We start from the raw sequence: 15,573 nt of genomic DNA on the forward strand, positions 1-15,573 counted from the left end.
ATGGTGGCAACTTGTCAGCTGGGAGTGACAAACCAGTTACAATCACCTCGGAAACCCGAGATGCAGCCTCATTCAAGGTGACATCATTAAGGCCCCAAAACAGCAAATTATGCAACTTGTCCCGATTTTCATCAACAACTTTTTATCAATTGATTTTTTCAATTTTTGATTTTTATCAATTAGCCAAAGTAGGCAATTAGGGGCCTCTGAAAATAGTCTACCTGAATAGGTATTTTGGATCTTCATTCTACCATTTAGCCCAAAACTGCACTGTTTATATTTAAGTATGGTAACTGTTTAAATAAGCATACCTCTACTGTACCATTGCTAGTTTTGGAATAAAAAAAGCAGGAACCTTTATTGTATTTTTTTTTTAACCTGTAGGCTACTCTACCAAAATCAGGATAATTACTGACATGGGTAGTACCTGACAAAGTCAGTGACAAGTATCCCACAGCCTGAAATTCTGTGGAGGATAAGCGTTCCTTTATATCTATCATGGCCATGGGTAATTTTGTAGTAGCTTACCAGATGGTTACTCTTCTTAAAGAGATGACAGGCGCACACATCTTTGTGATCAGAGTTTTCACTGTCTTTGTCACCGTGTTTATTGGAATATCAGTACATATTTCGATCACCCATGCATTATTTACTGCTATCACATAACACAGTTTTTCAGGGAAATCTCTTTAGGAAATCCGTACTTCTGTGTTGTGTGATTGTAGAAGGGAATCTCTGGTTTTTTGTCAGCATCTGTTTACCTGATCAAGGGTAAAGCTAACAAAAAAAATCCCAAAGTAAAATTACTATCTAGCCTAGTATGCTTGTCATTCTTACCGTGAAAAAAGCTAGTTTTAATCCTCTTTTTTGATTTACCATACGTAGTAGAGAGTAGCTAGTAGATACATGGAATTATATGCTATATATCGTTTTTAAGGACAAAATGAAGCAATCAAAACTTCAACAGTTTTTCAAAAAGCCAGGACCTCCAGATGAGACAGATAAGAGACAAGAAAATCCGAACAAACCCACTGAAGAATTGCACGAGGTGACAGAAGTACAGACTGGAATAAACCCTGATAGCCGAGCAAACTTGGGCAGTGATAAGAACAGCAGAAACTGTGACCAGGATATGATATCACTAGGTGAAGAAAGCGGCAGCAGTACTGAATCTAGTGAATCTGAAGAGTCTGACTCTGATGACGAATGTGTTGATGAGAGAATGAATGTCAAGGCAAAGCCAAAAAAGAAAAAGACACATTACAAGCACAAATTTAACAGTGACTGGCTTTCTGACAAAGACCTGCAGAAATGGATTCGGAAGGATGAGAAGGACAGTACGAGATTTATGTGCCTGGTTTGCAACAAAAGTTACATTGGAGGAAAAACCCATGCTCTTCGACATTCCAAAAATAAATTCCATGTAAAGAACTTTGAGGCAAAGCAGCATACAACTGATCTAGCAAACTTGTGCTCCAGTAACGTTGAATTTAAGAAAAGTGTGATGTTGCAGAAGAGTGTTGAGAATGCAGAGCTGAAGCTCAGCGGCTTTATTGCTGAACACAACCTGCCATTTAGGGTTATGGAACATCTGCCAGGGCTCCTAAAAAATGTGTTCCCTGATTCCGTGATCGCAGGTAAGATTACGTGCGGCCGTGACAAAACACGAAATATCATTGTGAAAAAAATGGCAGCTGATGCAGACCAGGCTCTCTCAGAGAAATTGCAGAAATGCAAGTTTTCAATCTTGTTGGATGAATCGACAGACAAATCTGTTGATAAATCTATGGCTGTTGTTGCTCGCTTCTGGTGTCCTCAGTTAAAACGTGTTTGCGATCGCTTATTAGGACTTGTCGAGGTGCCATCAGCAACAGCTCAGATAATGAAGGGAGAAGTAGATAAGCTACTCAGCGTCAGAAATATCCCAAAAGAGAACTGCATAGGTTTCGGATGGGATAATGCCTCTGTGAACATGGGGGAGGTAACGGGGCTGAAGGCTCTTGTGAAAATTGACAATCCGTATGTTATTGTTGTAGGCTGTGTGTGCCATAGCCTTGCACTATGCGCGTCTTACGCCTCCAAAGAGATCCCACTAGAATTTGATGAGTTTGTCCGTGATGTATATAACTATATACAGCATTCACCAAAGCGTATTGCAGCATATGCAGAGTTTCAGGGGATAACAGATACGAAAAACCATAGACTGCTGAAAGTCTGTGACGTCCGTTGGCTGTCTCTCGAGTCCGTAGTTATGCGAATTTTAGAACAGTGGAGAGCTCTGAAAGTGTACTTTTACGAGGAATTCAAGGCCATCAAGTCGGCCTCTGCTGAAAAGGTCCTGAAAATGATGGAAAATGTGTACACGAAACTGTACTTGCAGTTCCTGGGCTTCATTTTGCCGCAAGTCAACAAGCTGAACATATTGTTTCAAGCTGAGGGGGTTAGGCTGCACTGCCTTTGCAACGAGTCTCTACGGTATTTGGGACTATCCTAAGGAACTTCCTACGTCCGGAAGTAGTTGAAAACAAGCCGTTAGGGACCTATGATCCGTCCAACCGAGAGTATTTCTTGCCTCTCGAACGAATCTATGTGGGAGCAAACGTGGAAGCTGAGGTTATCGAGAAAAATATTCCTGCCCCAACAGTGCATGCGTTCAAACTAGTGTGTCTGAAGTTTTATGTGAAGTTGGCAAAGGAGTTTTATGTCCGCTTTTACTGCAACTCAACCTTTAAGGTTCTGCAGAAAATGAAAGTGATCGACCCGGTTGTGGCTGCCTCTGGCCGAGAGGATTTAGTACCAGTACTAGTCATGTTTCCTAACTTAGTCAACCGACAATCTCTAGAAGAATTGAGCTCTCAGTGGCGATCAATCCCTGCTGAATCAAAGCATTTGCCACCCCAATACTTCAAAAGTCCAGAGGTGTTCTGGGGGAAACTGAACGAGCTTAAAAATGGTCTTGGCTCTTCAAAGTATGCAGAGCTTTGTACATTCATGTTTTCTGTCATGTCCCTTCCACACTCATCGGCCTGAGTCGAACGTATTTTCAGTGCAGTGTCGGTGGTTGAAACGAAGTCTCGAAACCGCCTTGCAGTTGACACCATTTACTCCTTGATTCGGACAAGGGAGCATATTCGCGACCATGGTACTTGTGTCTCCTGGAACCCTCAGGAAAAAAAGAAAGGGTCTGAAGAACAGGCAATTGTTGAAGTAGAAGATGATCAACAGGAGGAAATTGAGTCTCTGCTAAGAGATATTGAAGACGTGATGATCTCGTGATAATTCCTAAGAAGTTTTAGTTTTTAAAAGAAGTGAATATCTTGTTTTTCTGTTCATTCCTATTTTTGTATCCAATGATCTAACATAAAGAAAGATAAATAACGCCGTAAAATGGGCCGTAATTTTAATTTGAGCTCATTCCGAGCTCCACAACTCAACAACCCCTTTCTCGATTAGAGCCAGGCCCATAGACATAACATATGTCCTCCATGGACAAAGCATATTTGGAGTTTTTGTTTTGGTTATCTGCGGTTTCTTCCGCTTCACTCTGCTTAAAATTGCTTTCCTTTTGGTTATCATTTAGTTTAGGCTACTGCCGCTTTCCGTAAGCGTTGTTCAAATTGGTTAAATAAGACGAATAAAGGATTTTCGGAAGAGACATCTCTGGGTCCGTGGTTCGTGGATCCAGTGTAATTTCTTCGCGACTCAACCGCTTTTCCTTTGTGGCAGATTTTGCGTGACTTTCCAGCTCTGAGTTACCTTCATTTGGCAGAACTAATTTACCTCAATAGGCACATTTTGACTCTTTGGCTACTGAGCACGCTCTAGAGCCAAGCTCTATTCCAGAAAACACGAAGGTGCGGAAAAATAGGGTTAGAAAAGAAAATGGGAGCCATCGGGAAGAGAGAGAAAAATAAGCGAAAAGAACGATATTGTATAGATTCGTACAGTAGCGCGAAAGAAGATCGCGTGTTGCGCGAAGCGCAACACGCGAAAAAAAAATTTTTGCGTCTGGTACATTTTTTCCCGGGAAGTACATTTTTAGACCTATGTCTAGTACAATTCAAAAAATCAATATCGCAACACTGTCAACAAGAGACTGGGCACAACCACATTCATTTCCTCATTGCATTTCTTAATCAGCTGTGGCTGGGCTTTTACAAAACTTTACAGAGCTAGAAATTCCGATTTCACTGTTGCAATTTCATTGTCCGTTGCACTACTTTTATTTTCTAGCACCATAACACGACTTTTAACTGCACCCAAATCGTTCTGAATTTCAAGTACACTCTGCTTTAGGGTTTCCATGTTCACATTTATAGATTGGACCATTTCCAAAATTTTAATGATATTCTCTGCATTCGTTTTCTGGCAGTCCCCATTGGCACTCGCATCCGAATTACTAGTAGAATTCATAACCGGATCCGATAACTCAGCTTCTGTCCGGTTGCGTTTGGGTCTGGCTTTCTTTCCCATTCTGACTTTATCAAAATAATATAAGTTACCTACCTTTGGAAAAAATTTATTTTTTACCCACGCTAGTTTACAGCGTGCAATTTGCAAAAACCGTTAAAAGACGGCTAATACCCACATCCGGATTCCTCAGGAACTAGCTCGAACGCAGAACTCACTCCTTTGTATCATAGATTATATTGTAACAATTAATTTAAGCAATTATCACGATATAATTCACATAAGTCTACAACATGGCATAGCAACCGTTGTATCCGGGCAAAAGCAGTCAGACAAGTTTATCCATTGACTGCTAAATGCGAACTGGCGTGTAACGACTTACGCGCGCGGGAGGACTTGGGGGGGGGGCGAAACGCCCCCACCAACTGGTGTAATACTAAGAAATATAATAGCTCATAACTCCTAGAAACAGAGTCAAATCAAAACAAAAGGTACACTATTAGAACCGCCTTGTCCGAAACCCTTATATGGGATACTTATCGTGCCTTGGATTGAACAGCAAGGGAAATATATTGGCTTGAAAATATAGAAAAGTGGCTACAACCGCGATATTGTGTATGTATTTAATATTTGTGTTCTTTTTCTGTCTTTTCTCCTCAGATAGTTTGGCCCTGGAATACTGTAGAGAGTTGTCTAATCGATCATTTCAAAGAAAACAGATGTGTTTTAATAAAGAATGAACTCTATACCAACTGGATTACGTAATCCAGGTTGCAGTGGTAGCTAGAAACCTAGTAACAGGCAATCACGTCCAACACTAAGAAATACCACAGCCCAAAACTATTAAGGATTGAGTCAGATCAAAACAAGAAGTCCACTATTAGAACCACCTTGTTCAAAACCCCTACATAGGAAACTCGCCGTCCCTTGGCTTGAACAACGAGGGATTTTATTAGAGAACAAATTCTAGCCTATAGTAACTGAAATTTTAGAAATGAAATGCAATTGTTGACAGCGACTGAATCACAATATGTATGATGGTGCAACGGATTTTTCTTTTGAAAAGATAATATGGAGATAATGGAGATAATGATAATATGGTGATTATCTATTGAAAAGATAATTTGGCAAGATAATATTACACAATTATGGTTTTAAAAGTTGCTTGGGATATGTGGCCTTTATTGTGAAAGATGAATCCTAGACCATAGTAACTATATGGTTTTAGCAACACACTGAGGGGTGTGACCACTAAGATAAGGATTTTAGTGGTCAAGCAGCGTCGTTAATCTGATAATTGATCCAAACTCTATTCTAATAGACCCGGTATCGCGTTGTTCAGTTGCTCGTAATTTTGATAGACTTTTTTAACATACATGAAAATTGAACTATCATTTCTGATATTTTCTTAAAATCACTTGTTTGTGGGTTCTCCAATTTGCATTAATACATAGCATTAATATTAGCAGGCCATATAAAACCGGAACAAAACTCATAACCAGCACAATAGTACTGTCTAAGTAAAGATACAGGATAAGTCGAAGCGTTACCACCGATTATAAAACATTGCATTGTGACATATACCCCACTTTCAAATTGAGAACGTGTTTTAAATTTTAAAGTACTCGAAAAATAAAATTAGAATTGTCAACTTATTCATTGGGCATTGTTTGACAAGGAATAGCCAGCAAATCTGGACAATTATTGGCATCATTGCGATTATTGGAGATGCCGATTGGAACGTCAAATTTAATCCTGTGATTTAAAAATCACCTTTCCCTTTGTATCTTTGTTTAAAAGAACGATTTCTATAAAAACTAAACAAAAGTTTTCTTTTGTAAACCAGGGTATAGGGGGTGTATATTTCAGAACGGATGTTTCTCTGAATATTTTTGTATGTCTATAATTCTCTTCGCAAGCAAAGCGTGGTCTCCTAGTGCTGTATGATAAAATTAATAACAATAGAAACAGAGAATGTGTTAGTATTGCTTATACGTGCACAGAAAATCTCTAAGTTTTGAGAAAAATACAATTTTTCAGTGCCTTGCTATCTGAAGAAAAAAAGTCATAAGATGCCGTATATGCAGAACATCGTAGTCGCCGTCACTTTTTGGCTTTTCAAGCCAACATATTTACTTTGTTATTCAAGCCGAGAGACCTATATAAGTTTCTCTTCCACATAAAACTATACTGCCCGTTAAGACGTTATCTACAACATGTAGTTCAAAACATTTCAGCATATGCTGTATGGCAGTATCTTCTGGATCATAGTCAGTTTTATTAATAGCCATAGTTTGACACCTTCCAAATTCATGATTTCATGCCTTCTTAATCTCCCTCACTTTCTTCTAATCTTTGTAGAATTCCATTGTTGTAATATTGTTTTATTTTGCCTATTATTCTCCTATCTTGTAATTTTGTAGCTACCTTATAATTGAATGGAAAATTGATGACCTTGGCTCCTGTGCCAGAATATCTTGGAAGAAATCCAATATTAGGTACTAAATTCCAAGAAAGAGTTAGAACAATGTTCTCGTTTCCACGCAATTCATTTTCTTTGTCGCCAAACCACACTGTCAAACCTTTTAAGTCGAGTTTAGCTTCGTCCCTGTTTTTTATTATTTTGTCGCATAAAACTACCTGGTTTAATATATTGTGTTTAGTATGGTACTCGGCGGTTAGATAGACATATAGCTGTTTTACATTCCAATTAAAAAGAGGTTTCAGATCTGTTTTCAAATCAAGGTTAAGAACTCCCAGATCAAATTCAGAATATTCCTGAGGATAGATATTTGCGACAACAGGATTAATATGAACATTTACAGGGTTTGGCTCGGCGAGCGTTTGTAGAAAACATAGTGCAACTATTACAAATGCCACCGTTTGAACTTTTGATATACAGTTCATTATTGTTGAAAAAGTCATCATTTTGTTTTCACTAAACAAACTTATTACCTATAGTTCTATTCTCCTAAGAAACGAGAGTATGAAATTTGGTTGCTGTCAACAAAGGCTAAGACAAGCAGATCGACGAAAGGCTAAGAATAATCAACGAAAGCCGCCAATTTTTTTCCATTTTTCATAATTGTTGCCTCTTGTTTTCTTTATAAGAAAATTCTTAAATGTGTTTGGTGTTTTACAAATGACGGTGAGCTGCGTCATAAAATCAAGTTGGTTCAAAAGTCTGTAGTATTCTGGACACAAATAAGAATGAATGTGCATGAGTGTTAGCTAGAAAGTTTGTGCACAACTATTAACTTTAACAAACTTAATCGTTGCAGTGGTAGCGGCTACATAGTTAGAGACGAGCACGTTCCATATTCAGAAATCAAACAGCCCAAAAGTTCGACAAAATAGTGTTAGAAATAACTACAAAATACACTATTAGAACCGCCTTGTCTCAAAATCTGTGTAATGGAAATTTACAACTCCTTGCCTTGAACAACAAAGAAAATCCATTGAATTTAGAAACAAGAAAATTGCTCATTATCATTATCATCAACATCTGGTTTACAGTGGTAGCTTGTACCCTAGTAAGAGAAAATCACGTCCAATATTAAGAAATATAATAGCCCAAAACTCCTAAAAAAAGTGTCAGTTCAAAACAAGAAAAACACTATTAGAGCCACCTTGTCCGAAACCCTTATATATGAAAACTTATCGTCCCTTGGCTTGAATAGCGAGGAATATCTATTAGCTTGAAAAACAAGATAAGTTGCTTGAACTACTATATTCTGTATCGACGGCACCTTTTTTTCTTGTTTCCCAAGATAGCTGAGCACTGGAACATCACCGAGAGTTGTTCAATAGCTCATTTGAAAGGAAATTGCCATTTCTAGCGCCTTTTTTAATATAAATATATTTGAAGTTTTCATGTACAGCCTTAATTAATGACGTCTTAATCGTAGGTTGTAACCATATATGACGTAATAACTGAATGCGACATTTATACATAGTTATCTTTCGAATTCAAAATCATGGTTGCAACTATAGCTGTAAGTAGTAGAAGACGAACAGAAGCACATAGTAGCCAAAAGTTCAAAAACACATTTTAAGAAAAATAACTGCCTATTCAAAAATTATAGTAAAGAATTCGACCCGTTGGCTCAAATAACGGGGATATTAGTATGAAGCAATTTAAAAGTGATTAATGAATACAGAGAGAATTTAAGTTGGAAAGCAATATATAGTTCTATAGCTACACTGGGAATTGAAAATGGGTCATTTTTACAAAACATCAACTATACCATCGAAATGTCACGATTTTACAAGATTTTTTTTTGCACTAAGAATCAACATCAGATCATTCACGCTTTTGTCGCCCAACTTTCAGGCAATGATAAACGGGAGGAACAGTTGACCAAAAAGGTAATATTTGCAATGCTGCAACTACCACTACTACTACTGCTACCATAACTACTAGTACTACTACTGCTATTACCACTAAAACTACTGCTTCTGTAGCGATAATATCAATGCTTAGGATATTTAAATAAACATCAGATGATACACTGAGGGGAATGTTGAGCTAAATCAAAACATACAATGTGCATATAGATTGTCGATACCGGCGTAACAGTAATATTTCTGGAACGGCTTACCGTATCAAGGTAAAAATTGGTAAAGAAGAAGAAGAAGAAGAAGTTTATTATTCAATGCAATACAATACAAAATGCAATTCAAAATGGAATTACAATACACTTATTCCCTCTCGAAAGGCTCCATTGCCAGGGATACAAGGGGGATATTAGTCCATAAGGTATCATCTACATGCTGCTGTAGATACTGCATTATTAGATACTGCAGCTACAACCAGGTGTGTAGATACAGAATTTGTAATACGGGAAAAGGCTATTGAAGTTGGCGCTATTCGTACGGTAGTGAAGAGAAGTAATTATTTAGCAAACACGCTATTGGGGAATTTAAAAACATCGTGCAACACCTTATAAACAATAAACACACATTAAAAAATGATAAATAGAACTGCTGGTGCTTGGCTTTTACTAAATTTGTTAGGAATGAGAAGACAGAAGACAGAAATATGATATTAACAAGCTTTCGGGTGGGCAAAGGTAAATGTCGAAAACACTTGGCTTTTTTCAGTCAGATTCACCACCAATGCTGCAGCACATGACTCCCTCCACTCCCTCCAACCCCCATGCCCAGCACAGGCTTCTCTATCTGATAATTGACCCAAGCTCTATTCTAATAGTCCCAGGTATCGCGGTGTTCAGTTGCTCGTAATTTTGATTAGATTCTGACTGCAAGGTTCCATTTATTGTACTAGACTTTTTTTAACATACATGATTAGTTGAAATATCATTTATGATTTTCATTAAGATGACCTGTTTGTGGGTTCTCCAATTTGCATTAATAAATAGCATTAATATCAGCGGGCCAAAAAAGCCGGAACAAAAATCATAGGAAGCGCAATAGCACTGTCTATTGCGGTTAGTATAAACCAGTTAGCACAAGAGACATTCTTGTGACAGACAGAATTTTAAGCACGTCTGGGCAAGTGGTTGGCGCGCTGGTTTGAGAATTCTTTGTCCATTGGGCACGGGTTCAATCACAGGCGTAGCCAGTTATTGTGTTGCGAGAGCAACACTTTGGTTTTGTCCTTTTTTTTCTATGCCATCGATCTCAGCTATTTCTGGAAACTGGTAAGGGTCTAACCTTTGCGGTTTTTACGGTAAGTGTGGACCTCAGGCCGGATTGATAAATATGACATTGCATTTTGGAAAGCTCCACAGAACTCTTGCCTGGGGCCAAAAAGGATGGTTTTTGCTTGTCCAAGAGCCAGAACCTATGGTGTGCGAAGTGAAGTGGAGTTATATAGCCTACTACCTGTTGGGGTGGCGCTTTTCGCCACCCCAACAACTAGTTGCTGTCTAACACCTAGTTGGTGGGGCGCTTCACGCCCCCCAAGCCCCCCCGCGCGCGTAAGCCGTTACGCGCCATATTAGTTACGCGCCATTGTAGTTGTGTCTCTGTGTCCCACCTGTGAATAGATATATATATATATATATATATATATATATATATATATATATATATATACTAGCTGTTGGGGTGGCGCTTCGCGCCACCCCAACACCTAGTTGGTGGGGGCGCTTCGCGCCCCCCCCAAGCCCCCCCGCGCGCGTAAGTCGTTACGCGCCATAATAGTTACGCGCCATTGTAGTTGTGTCCCTATGTCCCACCTGTGAATATAGATATATATATATATATATATGGTTTTAACTACGTAAAACTTGCGAATATACAACATTCTTTGCTGTCCCATTGTCTTTGCATATAAATAGATTGTCAGGTTATCCCCCTGTTTCCCCCGGTGTCCCCGTTGTAGTTGTGTCCCTGTGTCCCGGTCGTCATTTATATTCCCTGTGTCCCGGGTCCCGGTCATCATTTGTATCCCGGTGTCCCGGTCTGTATAAACATTCGTTTTTTAGTTTTGTTTTTCTCCTTTATTTTTTTCCTTTTTTTTTCTTTTTTAGCTTATTTAGATTTTTAGATTTTTTAGTTTTTTTTATTAGTTTTTAGTTTTTATTTCTTTTTAGTTTTTTTGTCCCGGTCGTCATTTATATCCCCCTGTTTCCCCCGGTGTCCCCGTTGTAGTTGTGTCCCTGTGTCCCGGTCGTTATTTATATTCCCTGTGTCCCGGTCGTCATTTGTATCCCGGTGTACCGGTCTGTATATACATTCGTTTTTTAGTTTTGTTTTTCTCCTTTATTTTTTTCCTTTTTTTTTCTTTTTTAGTTTATTTAGATTTTTAGATTTTTTAGTTTTTTTATTAGTTTTTAGTTTTTTTTTCTTTTTAGTTTTTTTGTAGTTTTTACCTTCTTTTTAGTTTTGTTAATTTTTTTTTTTACTTGTGTCCTGGTCGTCATTTATACTCCCTGTGTCCCGGTGCTTTGTTGATTGCTAATCGAACATTCCTTTTGTCCTGGTCGCTTTCTCTTTGAGTGTCGTCATTTATTTTTTTCTTTTTTAGTTCTTTTAGTTTTTACCTTTTTTAGTTTTTTTTTAGTTTTTAGTTTTTTTAGTTTTTTACCTTTTTTTAGTTTTTTTAGTTTTTTAGCTTTTTTATTTTTTTTATTAGTTTTTAGTTTTTTTGTAGTTTTTGCCTTTTTTTTTTAGTTTTTTGTCCTGGTCGCTTTCTCTTTGAGTGTCGTCATTTATTAGTTTTTTCCTTTTTTTTTTTAGTTTTTTATTGGTTTTTACCTTTATTTTAGCTTATTTTTCAGTTTTTTCCTTTTTTTTAGTTTTTTTTTATTTTTTATTTTTTTTAGTTTTTTACCTTTTTTTAGTTTTTTTAGTTTTTTTAGTTTTTTAGCTTTTTTACTTTTTTTATTAGTTTTTAGTTTTTTTTTGTAGTTTTTGCCTTTTTTTAGTTTTTTCAGTTTTTTTTTTAGTTTTTTATTGGTTTTTACCTTTATAGTTTTTTTAGTTTTTTAGCTTTTTTATTTTTTTTATTAGTTTTTAGTTTTTTTTGTAGTTTTTGCCTTTTTTTAGTTTTTTCAGTTTTGACGTCACCTAATCCAGTTTTTTCAGGTGACGTCACCTGACACATCCATCCACACATCCATCCACACATCCACAGACAGACAACTTATTTTTATATATATAGATATATATATATATATATATATATATATATATATATATATATATATATATGTGTGTTTTTAACTACGTAAAACATGCGAATATACAACATTCTTCGCTGTCCCATTGTCTGTGCATATAAATAGATTGTCAGGTTTACTGACTCTTGAACATGCAACATATAATTGTCCATGGGAAAAACAATCCGTATTCAGATCTATACCTGATTATTCTAATGATTACCCTTGAGCTTTGTTGATGGTGATTGCTAATCGAACATTCCCTGTGTCCCCGTCGTCATTTATATGTCCCCCTGTGCCCCCGGCATCCCCTTGTAGTTGTGTCCCTGTGTCCCGGTCGTCATTTATATTCCCAGTATCCATTTGTGTCCCAGTGTCCCAGTCTGTAATTTCTCTTTGAGTGTCCCGGTCGTCATTTATATTCCCTGTGTCCCGGTTTTTAGTTTTCTTTTTCTCCTTTATTTTTCAGTTTTTTCCTTTTTTTTAGTTTTTTTTTCTTTTTCAGTTTTTATTTTTTTTAGTTTTTTTATTAGTTTTTTTTCTTTTTAGTTTTTTTAGTTTTTTTTCTTTTTTTAGTTTTTTACCTTTTTTTTTAGTTTTTTTCTTCTTTTGTATTAATGCTAAAGCCAAGGTTCGAACCTGGAATCTCTCGGACCTGGAACCTGGAACATAACGCTTTACCAACTCAGCTACTTCGGCTTGAATACATTCGTTTTTGAATTGGTATATGATGAAATAATTCAGACGTCATATAATGACGTCACTCGACAGACAGACAGACAGACAACTTATTTTTGTATATATAGATTGTTCCAAGTCGTGATCCGTCACGATGTCTACGATTGAAAAGGATAAAGTTCAATTGGCTGCAAAGTCAATTTAGTCCCTTCTTTTGGTATTATAGCTCGTGATGAGCTGACCAAAGTATATGTCATCCATTTTTGGTACAAAAATTCCTTCATGAGATATACCAGTTTGAGAATTTCAAGGGGTTGACCACTTCAGTAGTATGGTACACACTGAAACCAAAAATAGGCCGATACCAATTGTGAGACATGTAGGGGACTTGTAAGCAAAGGTCGGCTGTTAGCTCATAATCATCTTCGGTAACGAGGGGTTTGCAAATCTTGCTATTTGGTGTACCTATTATTTGTTTCCAGTGTATTTGATGGTAAGACCGAGTTGGTTCCAGTGGTAAGACATGTAGGGGACTTGTAAGTAATACTCGTCTGTTAGGCTACAATCATCGTCAGTGAAGAGGGCTTGTAACTTTTGCTAGTTGGTGTAGCCTACCCATACTCACTGTAACCTAGAATTAAGTGTTTACGCAACGGGTACAAACGATAACGTATAACAACGAGGCAGTTTCTTAATAATTAATAGAGTGTTATCTATGGTATTTTGATCCTAAAAATTACGGATAGCTTTATAATATCCTCTAGATCATATAAGATACTGTTTCAAGTTTTCATCTGTCACGATGTTTACGATTGAAAAGGATAAATTTCAACTGGCTGCAAAGTCAATTTAGTCCCTTCTTTCGATATTCTTTTGTTATTGTTGTTTTTTCAATGCTGAGGAATAGCCTTTGATCATGTGATTACTGATCGCGTTCTTCTTTGAACATAACGTTTTAAAAGCTTCGATAGGCTGACAATTTCAGCGTTTAACTGATAGCAAAGAAACAAGACCAAAGTGTTGCTCTCGCAACACTTTATTCGGCGAAGCCGGAGAAAGGTTGCCGCAACACTTCACGTTGCTCAGGAAACGTAGGTCTAGTTTGGTTTGGGACGGGGGTTAGTGGTGTGACACTGTAAGCTCAGCAAGAGCTGATCCAGCTCTAAATAGGTACCTGGAGTGATCTGGGGTAGGTAAGCAGGAAGGGTGTGCGAAAGAACAGAATGGTTGACCCCAGCCCTCCATTGCGCTTCCTAGCTGTAGGGCCACGAAACGGGTTCCGCCGGTTCGGACCTTAAGGGTCTAGTGCCGTCTTGCTTAATTACTTATTTTCTTGCTGCTACTACTACTAGTGCAATTAGTGTAAATAATGCTAATAGTACTACTAATACTAATACCGGGACGGCTGTTGTAACTATGCCTAAGGGTGTGAAGGTGAAATTTGAAATAAGTAAGCAAGTTTCTGCCAACTGTGACATCTACTTTACTTAAATAAAGATAAAATTGTAAACTATAAAATGATCTTAAATGTTAGATTATTTATTTTATTTCAAATTTACATCTAGAATTCTGGTACCCGTTTGTAGGTCGTGTGTCCCCTCAACCCTTGTCTTCAAGAACGTTAGGTGTTAGAAAACTTGTGAAAAACACAAGCCAAAATGTGCGAGTCAAATAATAAAGATAAAATTTCAAAAATAACAAAATGATAATAAGATGCTATCCGAGATTTCTGTTTTATTAACCGACAGATGTTCAATACCCTCGGCTGTCTCTTCAATGTTAAACATTTTTTAGTAAGCTTTTGATAACCAATTGAAAGCATTTTTTCAGTCTTTCTATTGGTTTGTGAAAGAGAAAGGTAAGACCATTATGAACCAAAAACAACAACTAAAATAAATAGAGACATCAAATTTTTCCCTAAGATTAGCGACAAAGTCCAAAGCTGATTTCATGCTTGCTTTCTAAAAATCAAACACGCTTTCTCGAATGTAGCTTTGGCTACATTCGATGTTCTTGGGAGGAACATTTTGAACTGAATGAAAATATGTCAAAGCTAGAAACTTACCTCGAAAGCGTATGCTACCAGAAAAAGCTGATGGAAGGGTGTTAAGTGACATGTTAAGACTTGTACTTTTTCGGTCATAAATTAATTTTCTATATTTATATATGAATGTATGCTTTTTGTGTGACCGCGAGCGCTAAAGAGTTATAAAAAGCGTCACCTTTGACCAGAAGCTTTATTATATTTGATTTTTTCCCAGAGGCGTCATTCATAAAAGCGTAAGCGGGGAATATACATTTCAAAATCCAGGAGCTAGTCTTGCTGTTTGCGATAAATTTCTGTTGCGCAGATAAGATTACTCTTGTGTTAAATTCTATTACGCGATTTTCATCAAAATCACTCGCATTCTTAAATTGATGTCGCCCTCATTTGATCTTGAGCAGGGGGACACGTATACATATCGTACAAATATAGTTTTTGGGTAAATATATTTTTCCACATCCATGGGCATAGTTTATTTTCGTGTTTGTTAAATGAAAGCTTCGGTATCAAAAACTTTGCTGTCGAAGTATTTATAATAAGGATTTGATTATGTTGCATTTTTACTACAATTTCTTCCTTTAGGTATATCTCCCCTGTATAAAGGTGCCGTGTAAAATTTCTTGAAGCTTATTTTTCATTCTACTTGAGTGCAAAATTAAGACGGAGATACCATTAAATAGCAAGACGTATACTCTTGATTGCCTCGATTTTTATATTTTTTTTTTCTTATTCATGAATTTCAAAAAATATTTTTGAAAAGCAGGCCCCAATTAAGAGTCTTGCATCTCTTTATTCTAAATCAAAATAAAACAA

At 37.0% G+C, this 15,573-nt stretch overlaps 2 protein-coding genes across 9 annotated transcripts in view; both read right to left on the minus strand.

Annotated features, from left to right (window-relative positions):
- The window catches only part of LOC136033171 (GRB10-interacting GYF protein 2-like), a 461,255-nt gene that overhangs the window by 14,929 nt on the left and 430,753 nt on the right, over nt 1-15,573 (minus strand). The gene's annotated exons all lie outside the window — the stretch shown is intronic.
- Nucleotides 6,739-7,317, minus strand: LOC136032610 (signal peptidase complex subunit 3-like). Its single transcript, XM_065712881.1, has one exon. The coding sequence runs from the start codon at nt 7,315-7,317 to the stop codon at nt 6,739-6,741; it is 579 nt and encodes a 192-aa protein (XP_065568953.1).

Source organism: Artemia franciscana, chromosome 11, assembly GCF_032884065.1.
Source record: "Artemia franciscana chromosome 11, ASM3288406v1, whole genome shotgun sequence".
In the NCBI taxonomy this organism is placed as follows: Eukaryota; Metazoa; Arthropoda; class Branchiopoda; order Anostraca; family Artemiidae; genus Artemia; species Artemia franciscana.

Coding starts and splice junctions, on each gene's coding strand:
- LOC136032610 (XM_065712881.1), bottom strand. CDS start 7,317: ATGAACTGTATATCAAAAGTTCAAACGGTGGCATTTGTAATAGTTGCA.